General features: G+C 42.8%; 1 protein-coding gene across 6 annotated transcripts in view; it reads right to left on the minus strand.

Moving 5' to 3' along the window:
* The window catches only part of PALLD (palladin, cytoskeletal associated protein), a 187,812-nt gene that overhangs the window by 11,048 nt on the left and 155,901 nt on the right, over window positions 1-20,863 (minus strand). For all 6 annotated transcript variants that reach the window (XM_075611686.1, XM_075611678.1, XM_075611669.1 and 3 more), the window contains 4 exons: window positions 18,464-18,613; window positions 12,465-12,559; window positions 11,673-11,805; window positions 9,467-9,674 (listed from right to left, as the gene is read on the minus strand). In XM_075611686.1, the coding sequence (XP_075467801.1) occupies window positions 9,467-9,674; window positions 11,673-11,805; window positions 12,465-12,559; window positions 18,464-18,613 (586 nt within the window). The remainder of the gene's footprint in view (window positions 1-9,466; window positions 9,675-11,672; window positions 11,806-12,464; window positions 12,560-18,463; window positions 18,614-20,863) is intronic.

Below are 20,863 nucleotides of genomic sequence, written 5' to 3' on the forward strand. Positions count from 1 at the left end.
TAAACGCCAATATTCTCCCGTCCCTGGAAGTGACGTCATTCTTCTAATTCCGTATCTATACAGTGAAAATAAATAGATATTGAAAAAAAACACAACACCGTGTGAAAACTAGTGAAATTCATCCCAATGTAGATAAATAAGTGCACAATAAATAACAACAACAAAACAACATTTGTGCTTTAATAATGTAGCATTAGATGTATCTTTAGTGCTGGAGGGACCTGCAATGCGTTGTGAAATAGTGTGTTGTTTGTCACTGGCAGTGGAGGGTTAAAGGAGGTACAACACGTTCACTGCCATTGCATTGCTATACAGTATAATGTCACCCTGTCATTCTGCACAGAGCAACACATACACATGTATTATTTCTGACACAACTTGTACCTTAACACAGTGGTGCTCAACTCCAGTCCTCAAGCTCCTCCCCCCACCAGCAGGTTTTCAGAATATCCCTGCTTCAGCACAGGTGGCTCAATCAGTCTCTACTTCACCACACGTTGCTCCATCAGAGGTCCAGTCTTCGACGGAGCCAATTCGACGTCGATTGATCCACCTGTGCTGAAGCAGGGATTTCCTGAAAACCTGACCTGCTGGTTGGACTTTAGGACTGGAGTTGAGCACCCCTGCCTTAACACACCCTACTAAGTGTGTGTTTATATAAACATGATGCTGCAGTGTGATACATTAAAGCTCAACCAGTGAATTGCATATAAAAATGGTCACAGTAGAACTCCGACATGTACACGACGTACCTTGTCTGTTGGGGGAAAGGCGGAAACCTATTACTGTACTTATACACTACCACTGGAGGTGTGTGCAATCATTCTTTCTGATCAAATGCTACCTCCACCATGATATGCCTTCAAGGGAATGCAATACAGCTCAACCCCGTTATAACGCGATCCGTTACAACGCGATGCAAGCGTGGCTCACAATTTTCGTCTTTTATGAATACTTTACAACACGATTTATTGATATCTTAAATACTTTATTGTACACTGAATACAATTGTACATTATTTCTAATGCGATCCGCTTATAACAGGATGGGATTCTTTGGACCCCAAGCACAGCGTTATAAGGGGGTTGAGCTGTACTTTAGCAGGACATCCAATACATTGCTCTACTATATACTATACACTGTATCCCTTACTCTCTCCCATGTGGCATGCAATATATTGCTCTGATTATACCATGCTAAAGGGCCTGCAATGTTCTGAATTTATATTAATTAACCCCTTCTCTAATGCAGGGTCTACAATTCAATCATTTAATCATACATATTTTAACCCTTTGTTACTTTTATTCATTATTTAACCCTTATCTTGCCAGTGAAGATTGCCTTGCAGTCCCTTCCAGCCTCACAGGGGTTAACTGAGCCCAGACTGAATTTAGCTCACTACAAAAAGAACCTTACTGAACCGCACCAAGAATTTTTCTAAAGAACTGGAAACCCTGCCAAACAGCGACTTCAAACAGACGACGAACAGACCAAGTACAATACTTTCCAGCCTGGGTTAGATGTTGCTTTGCCAAAGAAGGTCTTGAGGTTGCTGCTCTGCACGAGTAGCACACTGCGCAGACGGCTGCCTTCCCAGATCCCGCTGCATTTATCATGTAACCAGAAGTCATAAACCAAATGCACTAAAATAGCTGTGAATTTCAACGTGTGTGCCAAAGAGTAACAGGGAGTCCCCAAACCCCTTACATTAGGCCGGTAGAAGTAGAACAGTTCTGCTGTATCCCGTATTCCCATGGTTACAACCGTGAACACAGCAATAGATGCCTTTTTGGAGCCGGTTCTTAATGAAAAACCGGCTTTTGGTGGAAGGTGCATAGGCTTTGCTTCAAATGTGAATTATTTGTTGGAATGGATCCAGATGATTTAAGTCCATTCCTATTTATGAAAATGTAGCTACCACCATCTTGTTCCGAGTTGGGGATTTTGAGAGCATCCGTGGGTTTTCCAGGCAGCAAGAGCCTTTTGTGACACTTTTAATGCATCGTTATTGGTTGGACCTAATTATCCAAATGAATTATTTATGACAATTTAGGTCAGTGTAAGCGTTTTCTTTTTATATATTGTAGAAATATCACTGTGACTGGGTGTAACTAACCACACTTCAATAGGCAGAGCACTTTCTGTGTGTTCTCTTTTCAGATATTTGTGATACCTCAATATAAAGCCTCCTTCTGCTCAATGACTAATAATAACATAGATTAAAATCAATACACGTCACTGTTGAAGGGCTTGAAGAAGTCCCTGCCACCCTGTGCCTTACACAGCATCCCCTGTGCACATGAAAAAATGACATCCGTAAGAAATCTACTCCAAAGGAGAAAGCCTAAACTATTAGGGGTGGGATAGAGGGCACTGGGAAGGGAAGAGACGTTCATAATTTAATATTTGAGAGCCTATTATTTGGATGTGATTCACAAAGACGCAGTGTATGTTCTGCATAGTAGGAGGCTGAAATTGTTCCCTTTACCATAAACTGCGGCTATAAATGAACAATGATAGAAAGCAACCACAGACTAACATTATTTGGAATATATTATTTCAAAGGTAAATCATTTTGCTTATGGCTACAATAAAAGTCTATTACCACATTCAAATGAATGGAAGTTAATAAATAATGTACTGTGTGTTATCCCATTTCTTACCCTTAAACAGAGGACAGAGAAACTATTGTAATGTTACGGAATTCAACGGAGATGCAATTTCAAAGCACATGGGCCCCGATCCACAAAACGGTGCTAAGTTTTAGCATTCAAATGAATGGGAGTAAAGGTGCTAAAGCTTAACACCCTTTTGCGTATCTGGGCCATGCTTTGTAGTGTGCATGTGTTGGGTGAATGTGTAGTGTGCGTGTGTTGGATGAATGCGTAGTGTGCATTTGTTGGGTGAATGTGTAATGTGCATGTGTTGGGTGAATGTGTAGTGTGCGTGTGTTGGGTGAATGTGTAGTGTGCGTGTGTTGGATGAATGTGTAGTGTGCATGTGTTGGGTGAATGTGTAATGTGCATGTGTTGGGTGAATGTGTAGTGTGCATATGTAGTGTGAATGTGTAGTGTGCATGTGTTGGGTGAATGTGTAGTGTGCATGTGTTGGGTGAATGTGTAGTGTGCATGTGTTGGGTGAATGTGTAGTGTGAATGTGTAGTGTGAATGTGTAGTGTGAATGTGTAGTGTGAATGTGTAGTGTGAATGTGTTGGATGAATGTGTAGTGTGCATGTGTTGGGTGAATGTGTAGTGTGCATGTGTTGGGTGAATGTGTAGTGTGCATGTGTTGGATGAATGTATAGTGTGCATGTGTTGGGTGAATGTGTAGTGTGCATGTGTTGGGTGAATGTGTAGTGTGCATGTGTTGGGTGAATGTGTAGTGTGCATGTGTAGTGTGCATGTGTTGGGTGAATGTGTAGTGTGCGTGTGTTGGGTGAATGTGTAGTGTGCGTGTGTTGGGTGAATGTGTAATGTGCATGTGTTGGGTGAATGTGTAGTGTGAATGTGTAGTGTGCATGTGTTGGGTGAATGTGTAGTGTGCATGTGTTGGGTGAATGTGTAGTGTGCATGTGTTGGGTGAATGTGTAGTGTGCATGTGTTGGGTGAATGTGTAGTGTGCGTGTGTTGGATGAATGTGTAGTGTGCATGTGTTGGGTGAATGTGTAATGTGCATGTGTTGGGTGAATGTGTAGTGTGCATATGTAGTGTGAATGTGTAGTGTGCATGTGTTGGGTGAATGTGTAGTGTGCATGTGTTGGGTGAATGTGTAGTGTGCATGTGTTGGGTGAATGTGTAGTGTGAATGTGTAGTGTGAATGTGTAGTGTGAATGTGTAGTGTGAATGTGTTGGATGAATGTGTAGTGTGCATGTGTTGGGTGAATGTGTAGTGTGCATGTGTTGGGTGAATGTGTAGTGTGCATGTGTTGGATGAATGTATAGTGTGCATGTGTTGGGTGAATGTGTAGTGTGCATGTGTTGGGTGAATGTGTAGTGTGCATGTGTTGGGTGAATGTGTAGTGTGCATGTGTTGGGTGAATGTGTAGTGTGCATGTGTTGGGTGAATGTGTAGTGTGCATGTGTTGGGTGAATGTGTAGTGTGCATGTGTTGGGTGAATGTGTAATGTGCATGTGTTGGGTGAATGTGTAGTGTGCATATGTAGTGTGAATGTGTAGTGTGCATGTGTTGGGTGAATGTGTAGTGTGCATGTGTTGGTTGAATGTGTTGGGTGAATGTGTAATGTGCATGTGTTGGGTGAATGTGTAGTGTGCATGTGTTGGGTGAATGTGTAGTGTGCATGGGTTGGATGAATGTGTAGTGTGCACGTGTTGGGTGAATGTGTAATGTGCATGTGTTGTGTGAATGTGTTGGGTGAATGTGTAGTGTGCATGTGTTGGGTGAATGTGTAGTGTGCATGTGTTGTGTGAATGTGTTGGGTAAATGTGTAGTGTGCATGTGTTGGGTGAATGTGTAGTGTGCATGTGTTGGGTGAATGTGTAATGTGCATGTGTTGGGTGAATGTGTAGTGTGCATGTGTTGGGTGAATGTGTAGTGTGCATGTGTTGGGTGAATGTGTAGTGTGCGTGTGTTGGATGAATGTGTAGTGTGCATGTGTTGGGTGAATGTGTAATGTGCATGTGTTGGGTGAATGTGTAGTGTGCATATGTAGTGTGAATGTGTAGTGTGCATGTGTTGGGTGAATGTGTAGTGTGCATGTGTTGGGTGAATGTGTAGTGTGCATGTGTTGGGTGAATGTGTAGTGTGAATGTGTAGTGTGAATGTGTAGTGTGAATGTGTAGTGTGAATGTGTTGGATGAATGTGTAGTGTGCATGTGTTGGGTGAATGTGTAGTGTGCATGTGTTGGGTGAATGTGTAGTGTGCATGTGTTGGATGAATGTATAGTGTGCATGTGTTGGGTGAATGTGTAGTGTGCATGTGTTGGGTGAATGTGTAGTGTGCATGTGTTGGGTGAATGTGTAGTGTGCATGTGTTGGGTGAATGTGTAGTGTGCATGTGTTGGGTGAATGTGTAGTGTGCATGTGTTGGGTGAATGTGTAGTGTGCATGTGTTGGGTGAATGTGTAGTGTGCATGTGTTGGGTGAATGTGTAATGTGCATGTGTTGGGTGAATGTGTAGTGTGCATATGTAGTGTGAATGTGTAGTGTGCATGTGTTGGGTGAATGTGTAGTGTGCATGTGTTGGGTGAATGTGTTGGGTGAATGTGTAATGTGCATGTGTTGGGTGAATGTGTAGTGTGCATGTGTTGGGTGAATGTGTAGTGTGCATGGGTTGGATGAATGTGTAGTGTGCACGTGTTGGGTGAATGTGTAATGTGCATGTGTTGTGTGAATGTGTTGGGTGAATGTGTAGTGTGCATGTGTTGGGTGAATGTGTAGTGTGCATGTGTTGTGTGAATGTGTTGGGTGAATGTGTAGTGTGCATGTGTTGGGTGAATGTGTAGTGTGCATGTGTTGGGTGAATGTGTAATGTGCATGTGTTGGGTGAATGTGTAGTGTGCATGTGTTGGGTGAATGTGTAGTGTGCATGTGTAGTGTGCATGTGTTGGGTGAATGTGTAGTGTTCATGTGTTGGGTGAATGTGTAGTGTGCATGTGTTGGGTAAATGTGTAGTGTGCATTGGTTGGATGAATGTGTAGTGTGCATGTGTTGGGTGAATGTGTAGTGTGCATGTGTTGGGTGAATGTGTAGTGTGCATGTGTTGGGTGAATGTGTAGTGTGCATGTGTTGGGTGAATGTGTAGTGTGCATGTGTTGGGTGAATGTGTAGTGTGCATGGGTTGGATGAATGTGTAGTGTGCACGTGTTGGGTGAATGTGTAGTGTGCACGTGTTGGGTGAATGTGTAATGTGCATGTGTTGTGTGAATGTGTTGGGTGAATGTGTAGTGTGCATGTGTTGGGTGAATGTGTAGTGTGCATGTGTTGTGTGAATGTGTTGGGTGAATGTGTAGTGTGCATGTGTTGGATGAATGTGTAGTGTGCATGTGTTGGGTGAATGTGTAGTGTGCATGTGTTGAGTGAATGTGTAGTGTGCATGTGTTGGGTGAATGTGTAGTGTGCATGTGTAGTGTGCATGTGTTGGGTGAATGTGTAGTGTGCATGTGTTGGGTGAATGTGTAGTGTGCGTGTGTTGGATGAATGCGTAGTGTGCATTTGTTGGGTGAATGTGTAGTGTGCATGTGTTGGGTGAATGTGTAGTGTGCATGTGTTGGGTGAATGTGTAGTGTGCGTGTGTTGGATGAATGTGTAGTGTGCATGTGTTGGGTGAATGTGTAATGTGCATGTGTTGGGTGAATGTGTAGTGTGCATATGTAGTGTGAATGTGTAGTGTGCATGTGTTGGGTGAATGTGTTGGGTGAATGTGTAGTGTGCATGTGTTGGGTGAATGTGTAGTGTGAATGTGTAGTGTGAATGTGTAGTGTGAATGTGTTGGATGAATGTGTAGTGTGCATGTGTTGGGTGAATGTGTAGTGTGCATGTGTTGGGTGAATGTGTAGTGTGCATGTGTTGGATGAATGTATAGTGTGCATGTGTTGGGTGAATGTGTAGTGTGCATGTGTTAGGTGAATGTGTAGTGTGCATGTGTTGGGTGAATGTGTAGTGTGCATGTGTTGGGTGAATGTGTAGTGTGCATGTGTTGGGTGAATGTGTAGTGTGCATGTGTAGTGTGCATGTGTAGTGTGCATGTGTTGGGTGAATGTGTAGTGTGCGTGTGTTGGGTGAATGTGTAGTGTGCGTGTGTTGGGTGAATGTGTAATGTGCATGTGTTGGGTGAATGTGTAGTGTGAATGTGTAGTGTGCATGTGTTGGGTGAATGTGTAGTGTGCATGTGTAGTGTGCATGTGTAGTGTGCATGTGTTGGGTGAATGTGTAGTGTGCATGTGTTGGATGAATGTGTAGTGTGCATGTGTTGGGTGAATGTGTAATGTGCATGTGTTGGGTGAATGTGTAGTGTGCATATGTAGTGTGAATGTTTAGTGTGCATGTGTTGGGTGAATGTGTAGTGTGCATGTGTTGGGTGAATGTGTAGTGTGCATGTGTTGGGTGAATGTGTAGTGTGAATGTGTAGTGTGAATGTGTAGTGTGAATGTGTTGGATGAATGTGTAGTGTGCATGTGTTGGGTGAATGTGTAGTGTGCATGTGTTGGGTGAATGTGTAGTGTGCATGTGTTGGATGAATGTATAGTGTGCATGTGTTGGGTGAATGTGTAGTGTGCATGTGTTGGGTGAATGTGTAGTGTGCATGTGTTGGGTGAATGTGTAGTGTGCATGTGTTGGGTGAATGTGTAGTGTGCATGTGTTGGGTGAATGTGTAGTGTGCATGTGTAGTGTGCATGTGTAGTGTGCATGTGTTGGGTGAATGTGTAGTGTGCGTGTGTTGGGTGAATGTGTAGTGTGCATGTGTTGGGTGAATGTGTAGTGTGCATGTGTTGGGTGAATGTGTAGTGTGCATGTGTTGGGTGAATGTGTAATGTGCATGTGTTGGGGGAATGTGTAATGTGCATGTGTTGGGTGAATGTGTAATGTGCATGTGTTGGGTGAATGTGTAATGTGCATGTGTTGGGTGAATGTGTAGTGTGCATGTGTTGGGTGAATGTGTAGTGTGCATGTGTTGGGTGAATGTGTAGTGTGCATGTGTTGGGTGAATGTGTAGTGTGCATGGGTTGGATGAATGTGTAGTGTGCACGTGTTGGGTGAATGTGTAGTGTGCACGTGTTGGGTGAATGTGTAATGTGCATGTGTTGTGTGAATGTGTTGGGTGAATGTGTAGTGTGCATGTGTTGGGTGAATGTGTAGTGTGCATGTGTTGGGTGAATGTGTAGTGTGCATGTGTTGGGTGAATGTGTAATGTGCATGTGTTGGGTGAATGTGTAGTGTGCATGTGTTGGGTGAATGTGTAGTGTGCATGTGTAGTGTGCATGTGTTGGGTGAATGTGTAGTGTTCATGTGTTGGGTGAATGTGTAGTGTGCATGTGTTGGGTGAATGTGTAGTGTGCATGGGTTGGATGAATGTGTAGTGTGCATGTGTTGGGTGAATGTGTAGTGTGCATGTGTTGGGTGAATGTGTAGTGTGCATGTGTTGGGTGAATGTGTAGTGTGCATGTGTTGGGTGAATGTGTAGTGTGCATGTGTTGGGTGAATGTGTAGTGTGCATGGGTTGGATGAATGTGTAGTGTGCACGTGTTGGGTGAATGTGTAGTGTGCACGTGTTGGGTGAATGTGTAATGTGCATGTGTTGTGTGAATGTGTTGGGTGAATGTGTAGTGTGCATGTGTTGGGTGAATGTGTAGTGTGCACTTGTTGTGTGAATGTGTTGGGTGAATGTGTAGTGTGCATGTGTTGGATGAATGTGTAGTGTGCATGTGTTGGGTGAATGTGTAGTGTGCATGTGTTGGGTGAATGTGTAGTGTGCATGTGTAGTGTGCATGTGTTGGGTGAATGTGTAGTGTTCATGTGTTGGGTGAATGTGTAGTGTGCTTGGGTTGGATGAATGTGTAGTGTGCATGTGTTGGGTGAATGTGTAGTGTGCATGTGTTGGGTGAATGTGTAGTGTGCATGTGTTGGGTGAATGTGTAGTGTGCATGTGTTGGGTGAATGTGTAGTGTGCATGTGTTGGGTGAATGTGTAGTGTGCATGTGTTGGGTGAATGTGTAGTGTGCATGTGTTGGGTGAATGTGTAGTGTGCATGTGTTGGGTGAATGTGTAGTGTGCATGTGTTGGGTGAATGTGTAGTGTGCATGTGTTGGGTGAATGTGTAGTGTGCATGTGTTGGGTGAATGTGTAGTGTGCATGTGTTGGGTGAATGTGTAGTGTGCATGTGTTGGGTGCGGGGAAATACTTTCACAATTTATTACTGTTTAATCTCAGCATGCTATAGATGCAAGAAATAGAAATAATTTCATATGCAATATCACACTCCAAAGCCATAAGCAAGCACCGAAAGAATTAAACCTGTCCCTGCTGGATGGACCAGTTTGTTCCAATCGGGGAATACAGAAAAGGATTAACTAGTTCAATGCTTGACGGGCAAATGGTACAGTACATTGCTGTAATTAGGGAACAGTCAACAGGTTAAACAGGCACTACACAATGTACAAATAGGATTTCATGTGCGTAACCCTTCAGACAAATATACCTTTGCTCTGATAAACGTCTAATAACAGAATAAAACCATTTACACATTAACCGCACTTTGTTGCTTCCCCCATGGCAATAAAGAGGTTTAATCATATTTTCGTAATGTGTGTAGTTCAGCTATTGTCTATAGTAATCTGATAAGCTTTTATTTGCCCACTTGCTTGCCGACGCAGTACAAATCTGCCTGTCAGTTTCTGGTGTGCCTATTTATTCTGGTGTTTGCAAGGAGATAAGTACACCATGATGCTCTGCAGGCCCCTCCCATACAGAATAAGTGACAGGTAGCTGTTATAACACTGAGCTACATACCGGCAACAATGAGCTCCAGGCTGAAGGAATTCTGCCCTGCGCGATTAGAAGCGATGCAGGTATATATCCCAGCATCTCTGGCGGTCACTGGCTCGATAACCAATGAGTGCACGCCGTTCTCACGCACCAACATTTTGTGAGAGTTATCTGGACGGACGGGTCTTCCATCCAGCTGCCAACTTAGATCAGGTGTTGGCAGCCCACTGACCTGAGGATCAAACAAGATAGTAATGTAGATTCATTCAGTAACTTTACTGTTGTACGTCATGCAGCCACTGAGGTAGAATATTAACAGCATATTTCTGGGCATTTGGTCAGCCGAGGAGTTTCCCAAGTAGCAAGGGAAGAAAGTGGCAATTATGCTGTTACTTAACTCTACATGTATAAGATGAGACACAAAATGATTTGTCCAACACATACCACACACGGTAAATACTGTACATTCGACTGGCTGGAATTATATACAAATCCAAAATACTGTGTATTTAAATTAAACACTTCAGCCACTAAGCCCAGTCAATTACTTTGGATTATTTAAAGTGGTAAACTGAACTGAAATTCTTGATCCCTATGATTAAAGAGAAAATACAAATTATGGAAGACGGGCAGTAACCTCCTTGTAATTAGAGAGAGATGGAGGCATGGGAGAGAGGGGTGGGGGTGTGGGAGAGATGTGGAGGCATGGGAGAGAGAGGTGGGGGTGTGGGAGTGGGGAGGGAGGGGAAAGATGGGGGGTGGGAGAGAGGTGGGGATGTGGGAGAGGGGAGTGAGAGGGATGCAAGAGATGGGAGTGTAAGAGATAGAGGGGCGGGGGTCTCACAACGCCGGTGACACAGTGGGTGGCTGGGTGTGGCGTGGGGTAGGCAGCGGAAACTGTAGTGCTTGGCCCTGATCAGATGTACTATGCAATGCAAGCACTTTTACCCGTGGAATCACTGTTGAATTTAAACTTAAGCCTTAGAGTTTAAACATATTTTGTTAATGATGATGTATCTCTAGAAATTAGTCAGATTTTTTTGAGGTTTAAAACAGCAACCGCTTATACTAATTGCTGCCAATAGGAATTGTTCCGAAAATTAGATTAAGCGGCTTTAAGCGACAAAAGGCAATACCAGCCAATTTGTCTTTCAACACGGTCTTGATACATTACCTGGGCTCATATTATGAATATAATAAGCTTTGCTTATGTTTCTTTTCCCATGGGAAGGTTTCAAAAGAGAGGCATCAGTAAAGTGGCATGTAAAACAATTCTCTCTTTGAAGCATTACCTCATTAGACAACTGACAATAATCTCTAAATTGCATTCCACTGAGGTATATGTTTTTTTAAATTCCTGCTACGTAGTATCAAAATGCTTTGAACCGTCACATGACATTATGCCGCCAGCATTGGTTAAGCTGGAAGACAAACATAGGCGGACGGTCACCTATTGTGTACATTATAATTCTGTAGCCATATGATCTCAGAGGTTGTGTGGAACAGAGCTCTGGCAGAACAACAAAACCTGCCAACAAATGATGACGGCAAGAGCAGATCACAAACACTTTGTTCCTAAAGGACTGCAAACGGGCCCTCCATTGAAACTAAATAGTAGGAGATAGTATTACTTAGTTATTTTATTTATATGATTCTGTTTCCCTATTGTACTCCACTGCGGACTATGTTGGCGCTTCATAAATACACGATAATACTCTAAAGTGCAACATCTGCGGGTGCTCAGATCCCTTTAAGATTTACTTCTCACTAAGGGGCTTATTCACTCATAGTTCACCCCTAATAGTTTAATCTCTTTCTCTTTGCTTAATACAGCGAAGAGACTATCCATTGGGCTAGTGATAAAGACAAGGGGCAGGTTTCAGCCGCGACAGTGAGGATTGTGTTTTGATGGTTTCTGGCCAATGGCTTTTATGGTACAATCCCTGCCAGGACTAAAAATGAACCAATTGTAGTAACTTGCTTAAAGGAGTTACATGTTGGGGAATCAGAAACATACAGATATATTCTTAGTTATGTTACTTTTTGAACACGTACAAGTAGTTGGGCTGTAACATATGTACAAGGCATTTCCTTTTATGAAGTATTGCCATTGCGGTGCAGATCACTTCATTAAGTCACACGTTGCAAAAGGCCCCAAAACCGCTACTTGAACTTGTGCAGGAATACTTGCACTTTGATATATGAGCCGCGTTGATGAGTGAATAAGTACCTTGCAGTCCATCCTGCAGAGCTTTCCTTCTTGGACAATGAGGTCTCCAGGAGCCTGCAAGAAATGAGGACGGAAGAATCTTTCCTGGATGGGTTCGTTTTCATCTCCACTATCCCTGGACCGAGATCGAGGTCTTAAAGAAGAAAGAAGAACATGACATGATTCATACTATTGCTTAACATACCAAGGCCCCAAATTACATGCTATCACAAGCAGGGTGAAAAGGATGCAGTGTGGCTTTATAACAGGATGTAACTAGACATATATGCCAAGGTATTCTGTTTAATGGTAAAATGTCTGTGTCTGCACTAATCAGCCTCCTAATATATCATTTCAATGTCTCAGTGTAAAAGCCCATATGAGTATTTGCTTGTTTGTTATATAGCACAGGCTACACTGAACACACAGAGCACGCTGAATAATGTTGGGTGTATTAGGCTTAGGGAGATACAGTGACCTTCCTAAGATCTTAAGGAAGTCAAGGAAAGCATATAGACTCATATTTACTAAGCGATACTATGCCACGAGACCCCTTTTGATGCTGGAAAACACGTAATGGCACACATCTCCCAGGCATTAAAGCATATGGATCTGTGCAATTGAATAGGTTGTTAGTTGTCCCCCGGCCCTGGAATAGCATTGTTTAGTAATTATGGGCCAACATATCTTACTCCTACATGGCTTAGAATAATACACATCTATTTTGCATATAACAAAAGCAGTATGGTCATTTTTCTTTTCTATATGCTTGTGATAGTCGATGCATTTGACAAGAAACAAATTGTTCGCTACCTCCTAATGTGGGACTGGGATGTCGGTGTGCGAGGACTCCTTCCTCTTTGGTTCACAGCCTGTACCATCAGTCTCCCCGTGCAACTTATTCTTCCCTGTTATGAGTAAAGCACACAGAAGATCAAGAATGTTTGTTATAATTCACTTATAGTGCCAATGTTCCAATTGTGACTATATGCAACAATGTGCATACGCAACTATGAGTTGTAGCACATTAGGCGTCAAAATAACAACCTTTTTTTTTTAATCAGCATATTGACTAGAAATAAAATAACAGCCTTGCTGCTTCACAATAGAGTACTTATTTTAATATATTGGACAAACAAAAACACATAAAACATCTTACGTTAAAAAAATGGTATTCATCTTTGATGACGCTAGATACATTGCTTTTGGTTCTGCGTGTCACCTCTCATGGTGATAAATCATTCATATGATTACCTTAAATCGTAGACTGATGCATTACTGCCAGCATCATCCTATAGCAAATCCTTAATTACATTAATCCATTAGATAATACTTTTTTCTTGCACTCTTTATGCCTCTTGTAATGATATTTAATGTACTAAGCTTCCTTTGTGTTGCTATAGCAACTATTTGGGAAGCTACATCACTACCTCTATTGAAATAGGCAGCCATATTGCGTGCCCTGGGAAGCTGGATCCTCACTGATCGAGCGCGGGAGAACGGATCGAACGCAGCTTAGATAATTGCACTGCTGTAATGACAAGGAACTGCTGCATTTAGAGAACGAAAAAATTCAGGCAAGAGGAAATGCCCCTTTAGTATGTGAATTTGTATGTTAAGCCGTATATTTGTATAAAGAAGTATTTAGCAAACTAAAAAAAAAAGACACATGCTGCCTCAATCTGAGTAACTGGTCTTACACTGTGAGTTTCAAGTAGCACACGATCTTGTAACAATCCTATAACCCAGAGCTCTTCTACTGGTGGCCCGCGGGCTACTTGCTGTCCGCATAGAGGGCCTTGAAGTGGCTCTTGGATTCTCTGCTCCTGCTAATTTCATACTAGTTTGCTTAGGCAGGTAGTGCACATTTTCATGGTAAATATACATGGTACATTCTTGCAATATGTTGAAATATAATCATTTTCAAGTCTTTAAATGCATCTAAAATGACATTACAATAACCTTGAGGCCTTTCTACTGCTAATGTTTTCTGATCTGGTCCCATTGGAGGAGTAATGAAGAGCCTGCCATAGCGGCTCAAGTGACTTTTAATGAGTCACGTTCGATGTATCAAACACATTTTTTTTTGCAAATGAAGTGGTTTGCATTACAATTCATTTACTTTACACCTGCAAACGCTTAAAGCACCAAACCCCCTAACCAACATCCCTCTCTGGGGGCCGCCTGGTTCCCGAGATACTGACGGGTGAGGTTACGGGTATTACTTTCGGCTTTTTTAAAGGGAATGTAAATGATCATCCAGTAGGCAGCCGCAACCAGTGATGTTTTCCCTAACGCAGGAGTGGCCAACTCCAGCCCTCAAGGGCCACCAACAGGTCAGGTTTTAAGGATATCCCTGTTTCAGCACACGTGGCTCAATCAGTGACTCAGTCAAAATGACTGAGCCACTTGTGCTGAAGCAAGGATATCCTTAAAACCTGACCTGTTGATTGCCCTTGAGGACTGGAGTTGGCCACTCCTGCTCTAGAAGGAGATTTAAACCGGGTTACTTCGCAAGCAAATATCTCAGAAACCGGGGAGTCCCCCGAGGCTGAAAATATTGTGGTTCACCTCCGGTTCCCCCCAGCCTCCATCCCCTAAAAAAACGAGGGTAAAATAATGTTTCAGTGCTATCCCCTATAATGTTTGTTTTGCAAACACCATCTTTTCACCTTTAAAATAAAGGCCTGCTTAATACGATGCTAAAATCGAACTGCCCAATAAGCATCACTTCTGCACTTGTGGCCTCTGTGGAAATCAAAGTGTGTGCTTCTCTTTTATACTTAAAAACCCATTATGAAATGATTGGATAGGTTGATATTTCCTGTTATACTGCTCCAGACTTCCTCTTATTTTCTATTATTTGGGCTGGACAAATATATACTGGAAGAGGACACATCTGGAGTTAAGGGAATAAATACTAAACAGCACAGGATGATTCTCTAAACATGCAGTACATTTGCTGTATAAATTATGTGGTGGTTGTAGCATTTTCCATTGGGAAATGTTTAGTCTCGCTGTAAATAGATGAATAGAATAATGCATACATTTGCTAATATGTAAGCATGTCATTTGGGTTTTTACATCTGAGTCAATATAATGGGAGTTGTAGAGAAAGGGAATTGGAAGAGAAGAGAATAAGAAAGCAGTTAAGAGACCCTTGCCTTCCATACACAATGAAAATTATTCTAGTCACAGTCTTGTTAAGCGATCAGAAGGATGAGTGATATAAATAACAGCAGAATAATAATAACAACAACAACAACTTTATTTGTCTAGCGCTTTTCTCCCAATGGGACTCAAAACACTTCACAGTTACAAAAAGGAATAATAATACAGCTGAACCCCGTTATAGCGCGCCCCTATATAACGCGAATCCGCTTATAACGCGGTTCTCATGTGGCTCCCGTTTTTTTTAACATTTTTTTTTACACTGCACACTGCACACTGCACACTGCACACACTCAATGCACACACTCCCAGCATTCACTGCACACTGCTCACTCTCACTGCACACACTCTCACTGCACACACTCTCACTGCACACTGCACACACTCCCAGCACTCACTGCACACTGCTCACTCACTGCACACACTCTCACTGCACACACTCTCACTGCACACACTGCTCACAGCACACACTCTCACTGCACACACACTCACTGCACACACTCCCAGCACTCACTGCACACAGCACACACTCACACTGCACCATGCACACACTCTCACTGCACACACTACCAGCACTCACTGCACACACAGCACACACTCCCAGCACTCACTTCACACTGCTCACAGCACACACTCACACTGCACACTGCACACACTCCCAGCACTCACTGCTCACAGCACTCACAGCACACAGCACTCACAGCACACTCACAGCACTCACTGCACTCACTCTCACTGCACACACTGCACACTGCTCACAGCACACACTCACACTGCACCATGCACACACTCTCACTGCACACACTACCAGCACTCACTGCACACACTGCACACACTCCCAGCACTCACTGCACACTGCTCACAGCACACTGCACACACTACCAGCACACACTCCCAGCACTCACTGCTCACAGCACACAGCACTCACAGCACACAGCACTCACAGCACACTCTCACAGCACACTCTCACAGCACACACTCTCAGCACTCACAGCACACTCTCACAGCACTCACAGCACACTACACTGCACAGCACACCACACTCACACCTCCCACTCCCCCTCCCTACCTTTGGAGATCGGAGCGGAGCTGGCATCAGGAGGAGGGGGGGGGGGTGTCGGGAGGAGGGGGCCATTTTGTTTTTTCGCGACCCCGTTACTAACGCAGTGGTCTCGGGTGGACCCCGAGGACCGCGCTATAACGGGGTTCAGCTGTAGCATGTTCTTGTATCTTACAGCGACATTTTGCAGGCACCGGTCCCTGCCCCGTGGAGTTTACAATCTATGTTTTTGGTGCCTGAGGCACCAGGAGATAAAGTGACTTGCCCAACGTCACAAGGATCCGACACATGGAATTGGACCAGGTTCCCCTGTTTCACACTTAGTGCTAGTCAGTGTCTGTACTCACTGAGCCGCTCCTTCTCAAAGAAAACATTTAAGGTTATAAACAAGGCCAAACTCAAGGAAAGATACGAGACAGTGCTGTAGCTATTAAATGGCGGACAGGTTGTGGTTTATGATTTAAATGCCTAGGGAAATAGTTAGTTCTTGAGTCTGTTTTTATAGATTTCCAGAGCGGGGGTCTCTCGAACTGTAGGAGTTCTGGATTTTAAATAAGAAAGAATTAGAGGTTGTATGTACAGTACAGTAAAGGTTTGCTGTGGAGGACATGTGATGCTAAAATAACATACTAGGGAAGGACTGATGCAGATGATAACAATGTTGATGGGGACCTAAGAATCACAGTTATTAGGAGCTTTATTATAAATGTAAATTTGCCCTAAAAGATAACCTTGTTTTTCCAAGAAACATACCACATTATTCTCCACAAAAAAATAATAATAAAAAACACAAAGGCAACACCAAAGTAATCTATAGACTGGGATCAAAGCAGCAATTCCATCAACTTTCAATATTGATTTGTTTTGTTTACATAATTCAAACCCAGCGATCGTGCGAAGCCTTCATGCTCTATTTTTTAGCTCCGGGCACTGGCTGGTTCCTGACATACAAGCCGGTTTAGTTGCTGATGTTGAATTACTGTGGTTTTGCGAACAACCCACAAAGTTTTAATTTCAAAGATTTTGGCCACGCTCGTTATTTATCAGGCTGAACTTTACTTGAAAAATGTATGCCTTTAGATTAAAAGAAAATTAACCGTGAGAATATTTCTCACATCCCAATGCACCACTAAGGGAAGTTTTAGCCAATCTCCCACATTTGCACCCCAAATCTCTGCCCCAGAGGTGTTAAAGAACCCTTGCAAGGCAGAGGCATTGTAACCTAGCAGCAACATAGCACAGCACTTACATTCCCATTATTTTGTGCCGCAGTGACAAAGGTTTGTTTTCTTAGAATATAATCCCTTTTGTGCTTTTATCTTGGCAGATGCGATTCATTTCAGCCGGTCGCTTACAAAGCTGTTTGTTTCAATCTTTTGTCCCTTAAGGATAACTAATATGTTTTGGTTATTTTTCCATAGCAGTTAATGCCCTAAATCCTACAGTAAGTGAATGTGATCAAGGGGTCAGGGGTAAAATTCATGTGTAATCCAAGAGTAGTTCAAGCAGACAGAGGTCTGATGAATATCTATGTAGATATCAGTCATGGCAAAGTATGACTCTTACTTCATGTCACTAAGACGCAAGAGGCGATTTCTGTGCTGCCATTGACAGGTAATGAAGTTTGATAGGATTATGTACTTTTTATTGACAAATACAAACGTTGACGATTCCTATTTTTTAAGATGAGGGAGGAGACGTGTGTGCTGTAGGCAATTTAGGAGCAAATTTTATGCAAATTGCACAATTTTTATCTCATATCTCTTAAATCAATGAGGTGGCCGACAATCTGTCTCAGATAATGTAAACGTCTCTCATTTTACCAGAGAAACAGAAGCAGTACCAAATGTTGCAATGTTTACAAACAATTGTTCCCCCCAATACTTCCCCCCCAAGGTGGTTGAGTATTTTTTATATATAAGGTATTTAATGCTCTGACTTTGTTCAATACTTTTTATTTACACTCGGAGAGTATGAAACCCAAGAAAGATGCAGGATATACGTACGTGCAAACAGTGAGCAGAAATGAAAGATGCACACAAGAGGTTGTGAGTATAACAAGAGGCCATAGAGAAAGGGTTTGAATAGTTCCCTTACTCACCTACGTGTGAACGTGCCGGTAAAAGAGACATTAGGGGGAAATAGACGAGATGTAGTTGTCTCTCATTGACAAACATTGGCAGGATGATCTTTTCTAAAAGATCACGTAGCAAAATAACACATTTCTTCATCTACATTATGCATCAGTGAGTCTTCCTAATAAACAGGGAGAGTTCTCCTTTAGGCTCATCTAGCTCAATTTTACTGCTGCTCTGCACAGATCAGTTTGCCTTGACATGACCAGTTACCTGAATTTCCAACATATAATATGGCGGATCAGCTATTTATTTAACATAAAAAAAAAAAGAAGCTTTTAACGCCTGCAGTAAAAGCATTACTGGCCCCACCCTGATAATGTAAGACAAACACCTTTGTGGTTGGATCTGAGGTAATTTAAGATGACTTCATACATTAACACCTTCAGGGATGGAGACGTTCATAGTAGACCCGTTGGCACGACATTAGACAGACCGCAGTTTACCTGTGGGTTTGCAGCCATGATCGTGTAGTTCCCATCATCATCCAGGCTAGAGGCGGGACTATGAAGGGAGCAGGTCCCGTCGGGTTCACGTTGGATCCTATAGTGCTCGCTTCTTATAGAGATTTGCTTCCCATCTTTGAACCAATATATCTGTAGTTAAAAATAAAAACAGGCATGGCTCGTCACATTTAGCTCAAAGCTGCATGGGAATAAAACGTGACGTTCAATCCAGCAGATTCACACACAGATAGACACAACAGCTGAAGCTCAAAAGCAGCTGCAGATAGACCCCTGTCCAAAATGAGATATCAAGCAAATGAAACAGTCAGTCCCAAATCAAAAGCTATTTTTGAAAAGCCAGGGAAATGGATTTAAGCATTGCCAAGAATGCTAATCTCTGAAAGGTTACAAGGCATCCTGCGTTTGTGGACATTTCATGCATTCCAGACGCATGGCATAAAACGGCATGAAATCAGAGTTTGGAACCTGACTCCTGAACGTTGTGTTATGTCTCCAACATGATGGCTACTGCTGGTTAATACGTAAATCCAGCCTGAATATAACATCTTACTTAAAAAAACCTCATTATCATAAGTCATACTGAGCTCTGGCTAATATGAAACTATATACCACATGGCCTGGGATGTCTTACAGACCTTTAGTAAATAGAGCTAAGTATTGTCTATACCGCTGCTTAGTAATTCTGACCAAAAGTATTTACAGAGAGAAGCTAAAATATTGTCCATAGAGCCTGTGTTTGTTTTCTTAATCTCTCCATAATCATTCAACCAGGTGACACTAAACAAACCAAGTGGAGAAGGAGCAGCTCAGTGAGTTAAGACTCTGACTCTGTAAGTAAGGACACACCAACTCTGTAAGCAAGGACACCGACTCTGTAAGCAAGGACACTGACTCTGTAAGCAAGGACACTGACTCTGTAAGCAAGGACACTGACTCTGTAAGCAAGGACACACCAACTCTGTAAGCAAGGACACTGACTCTGTAAGCAAGGACACCGACTCTGTAAGCAAGGACACTGACTCTGTAAGCAAGGACAAAGGGCACCGACTCTGTAAGCAAGGACACACCGACTCTGTAAGCAAGGACACACCAACTCTGTAAGCAAGGACACACCAACTCTGTAAGCAGGGACACTGACTCTGTAAGCAAGGACACCGACTCTGTAAGCAAGGACACTGACTCTGTAAGCAAGGACACACCGACTCTGTAAGTAAGGACACCGATTCTGTAAGCAAGGACACTGACTCTGTAAGCAAGGACACCGACTCTGTAAGCAAGGACACTGACTCTGTAAGTAAGGACACCGACTCTGTAAGCAAGGACACTGACTCTGTAAGTAAGGACACTGACTCTGTAAGTAAGGGCACCGACTCTGTAAGCAAGGACACACCGACTCTGTAAGCAAGGACACACCGACTCTGTAAGCAAGGACACTGACTCTGTAAGCAAGGACACTGACTCTGTAAGCAAGGACACTGACTCTGTAAGCAAGGACACTGACTCTGTAAGCAAGGACACACCGACTCTGTAAGCAAGGACACATCGACTCTGTAAGCAAGGACACACCGACACTGTAAGCAAGGACACTGACTATGTAAGCAAGGACACTGACTCTGTAAGCAAGGACACTGACTCTGTAAGCAAGGACACTGACTCTGTAAGCAAGGACACTGACTCTGTAAGCAAGGACACCTACTCTGTAAGCAAGGACACACCTACTCTGTAAGCAAGGACACACCTACTCTGTAAGCAAGGACACACCTACTCTGTAAGCAAGGACACTGACTCTGTAAGCAAGTACACTGAGTTTGAGAGTTTGAAGCAGGGGAACCGGGTTCACTTCCTGTTGTCAACTCCTTATGACCTTGGGCAAGTCACTTTATCTCCCTGTGCCTCAGGCACCAAAAACATAAATTGTAAGCTCATCTGGGCAGTGACTGTGTCTGTAAAAATTAATTTGTTATACTGTAATTGTAAAGCACGTTTGAGTCCCATTGGGAGAAAAGTGCTATATGAAATAAAGTTGATATTTAGTTCTTAAATACCTAAGCATTTACTTCACTAACATATCTAAAGCCATTCTCTGTATCTTCTAATTTGATTATATAACACGTGGCACAGAGGGAGGATTTAAAAAGGGAATACGTGAACCATTCGGGGTCTGAAGCAAAATGAGAAACATTCACCCTGCTTTAGATATTTCACTCGACCTTTCCTTAAACCCCTCATATACTCCTGCTAAAATCAAAGAGGAGCAATGGTTGTGATAGATTTAATAGGTTAAAATTAAGTAACTGGCACCTTTAAAAAAGTTTAGATAAGTACTTTGAAATATTTTGGAAAGCCGGACATGATCCTTAGCTTTTAGTTTTTGCAGGG

This window comes from Ascaphus truei, chromosome 1, assembly GCF_040206685.1.
Source record: "Ascaphus truei isolate aAscTru1 chromosome 1, aAscTru1.hap1, whole genome shotgun sequence".
NCBI classification, from domain to species: domain Eukaryota; kingdom Metazoa; phylum Chordata; class Amphibia; order Anura; family Ascaphidae; genus Ascaphus; species Ascaphus truei.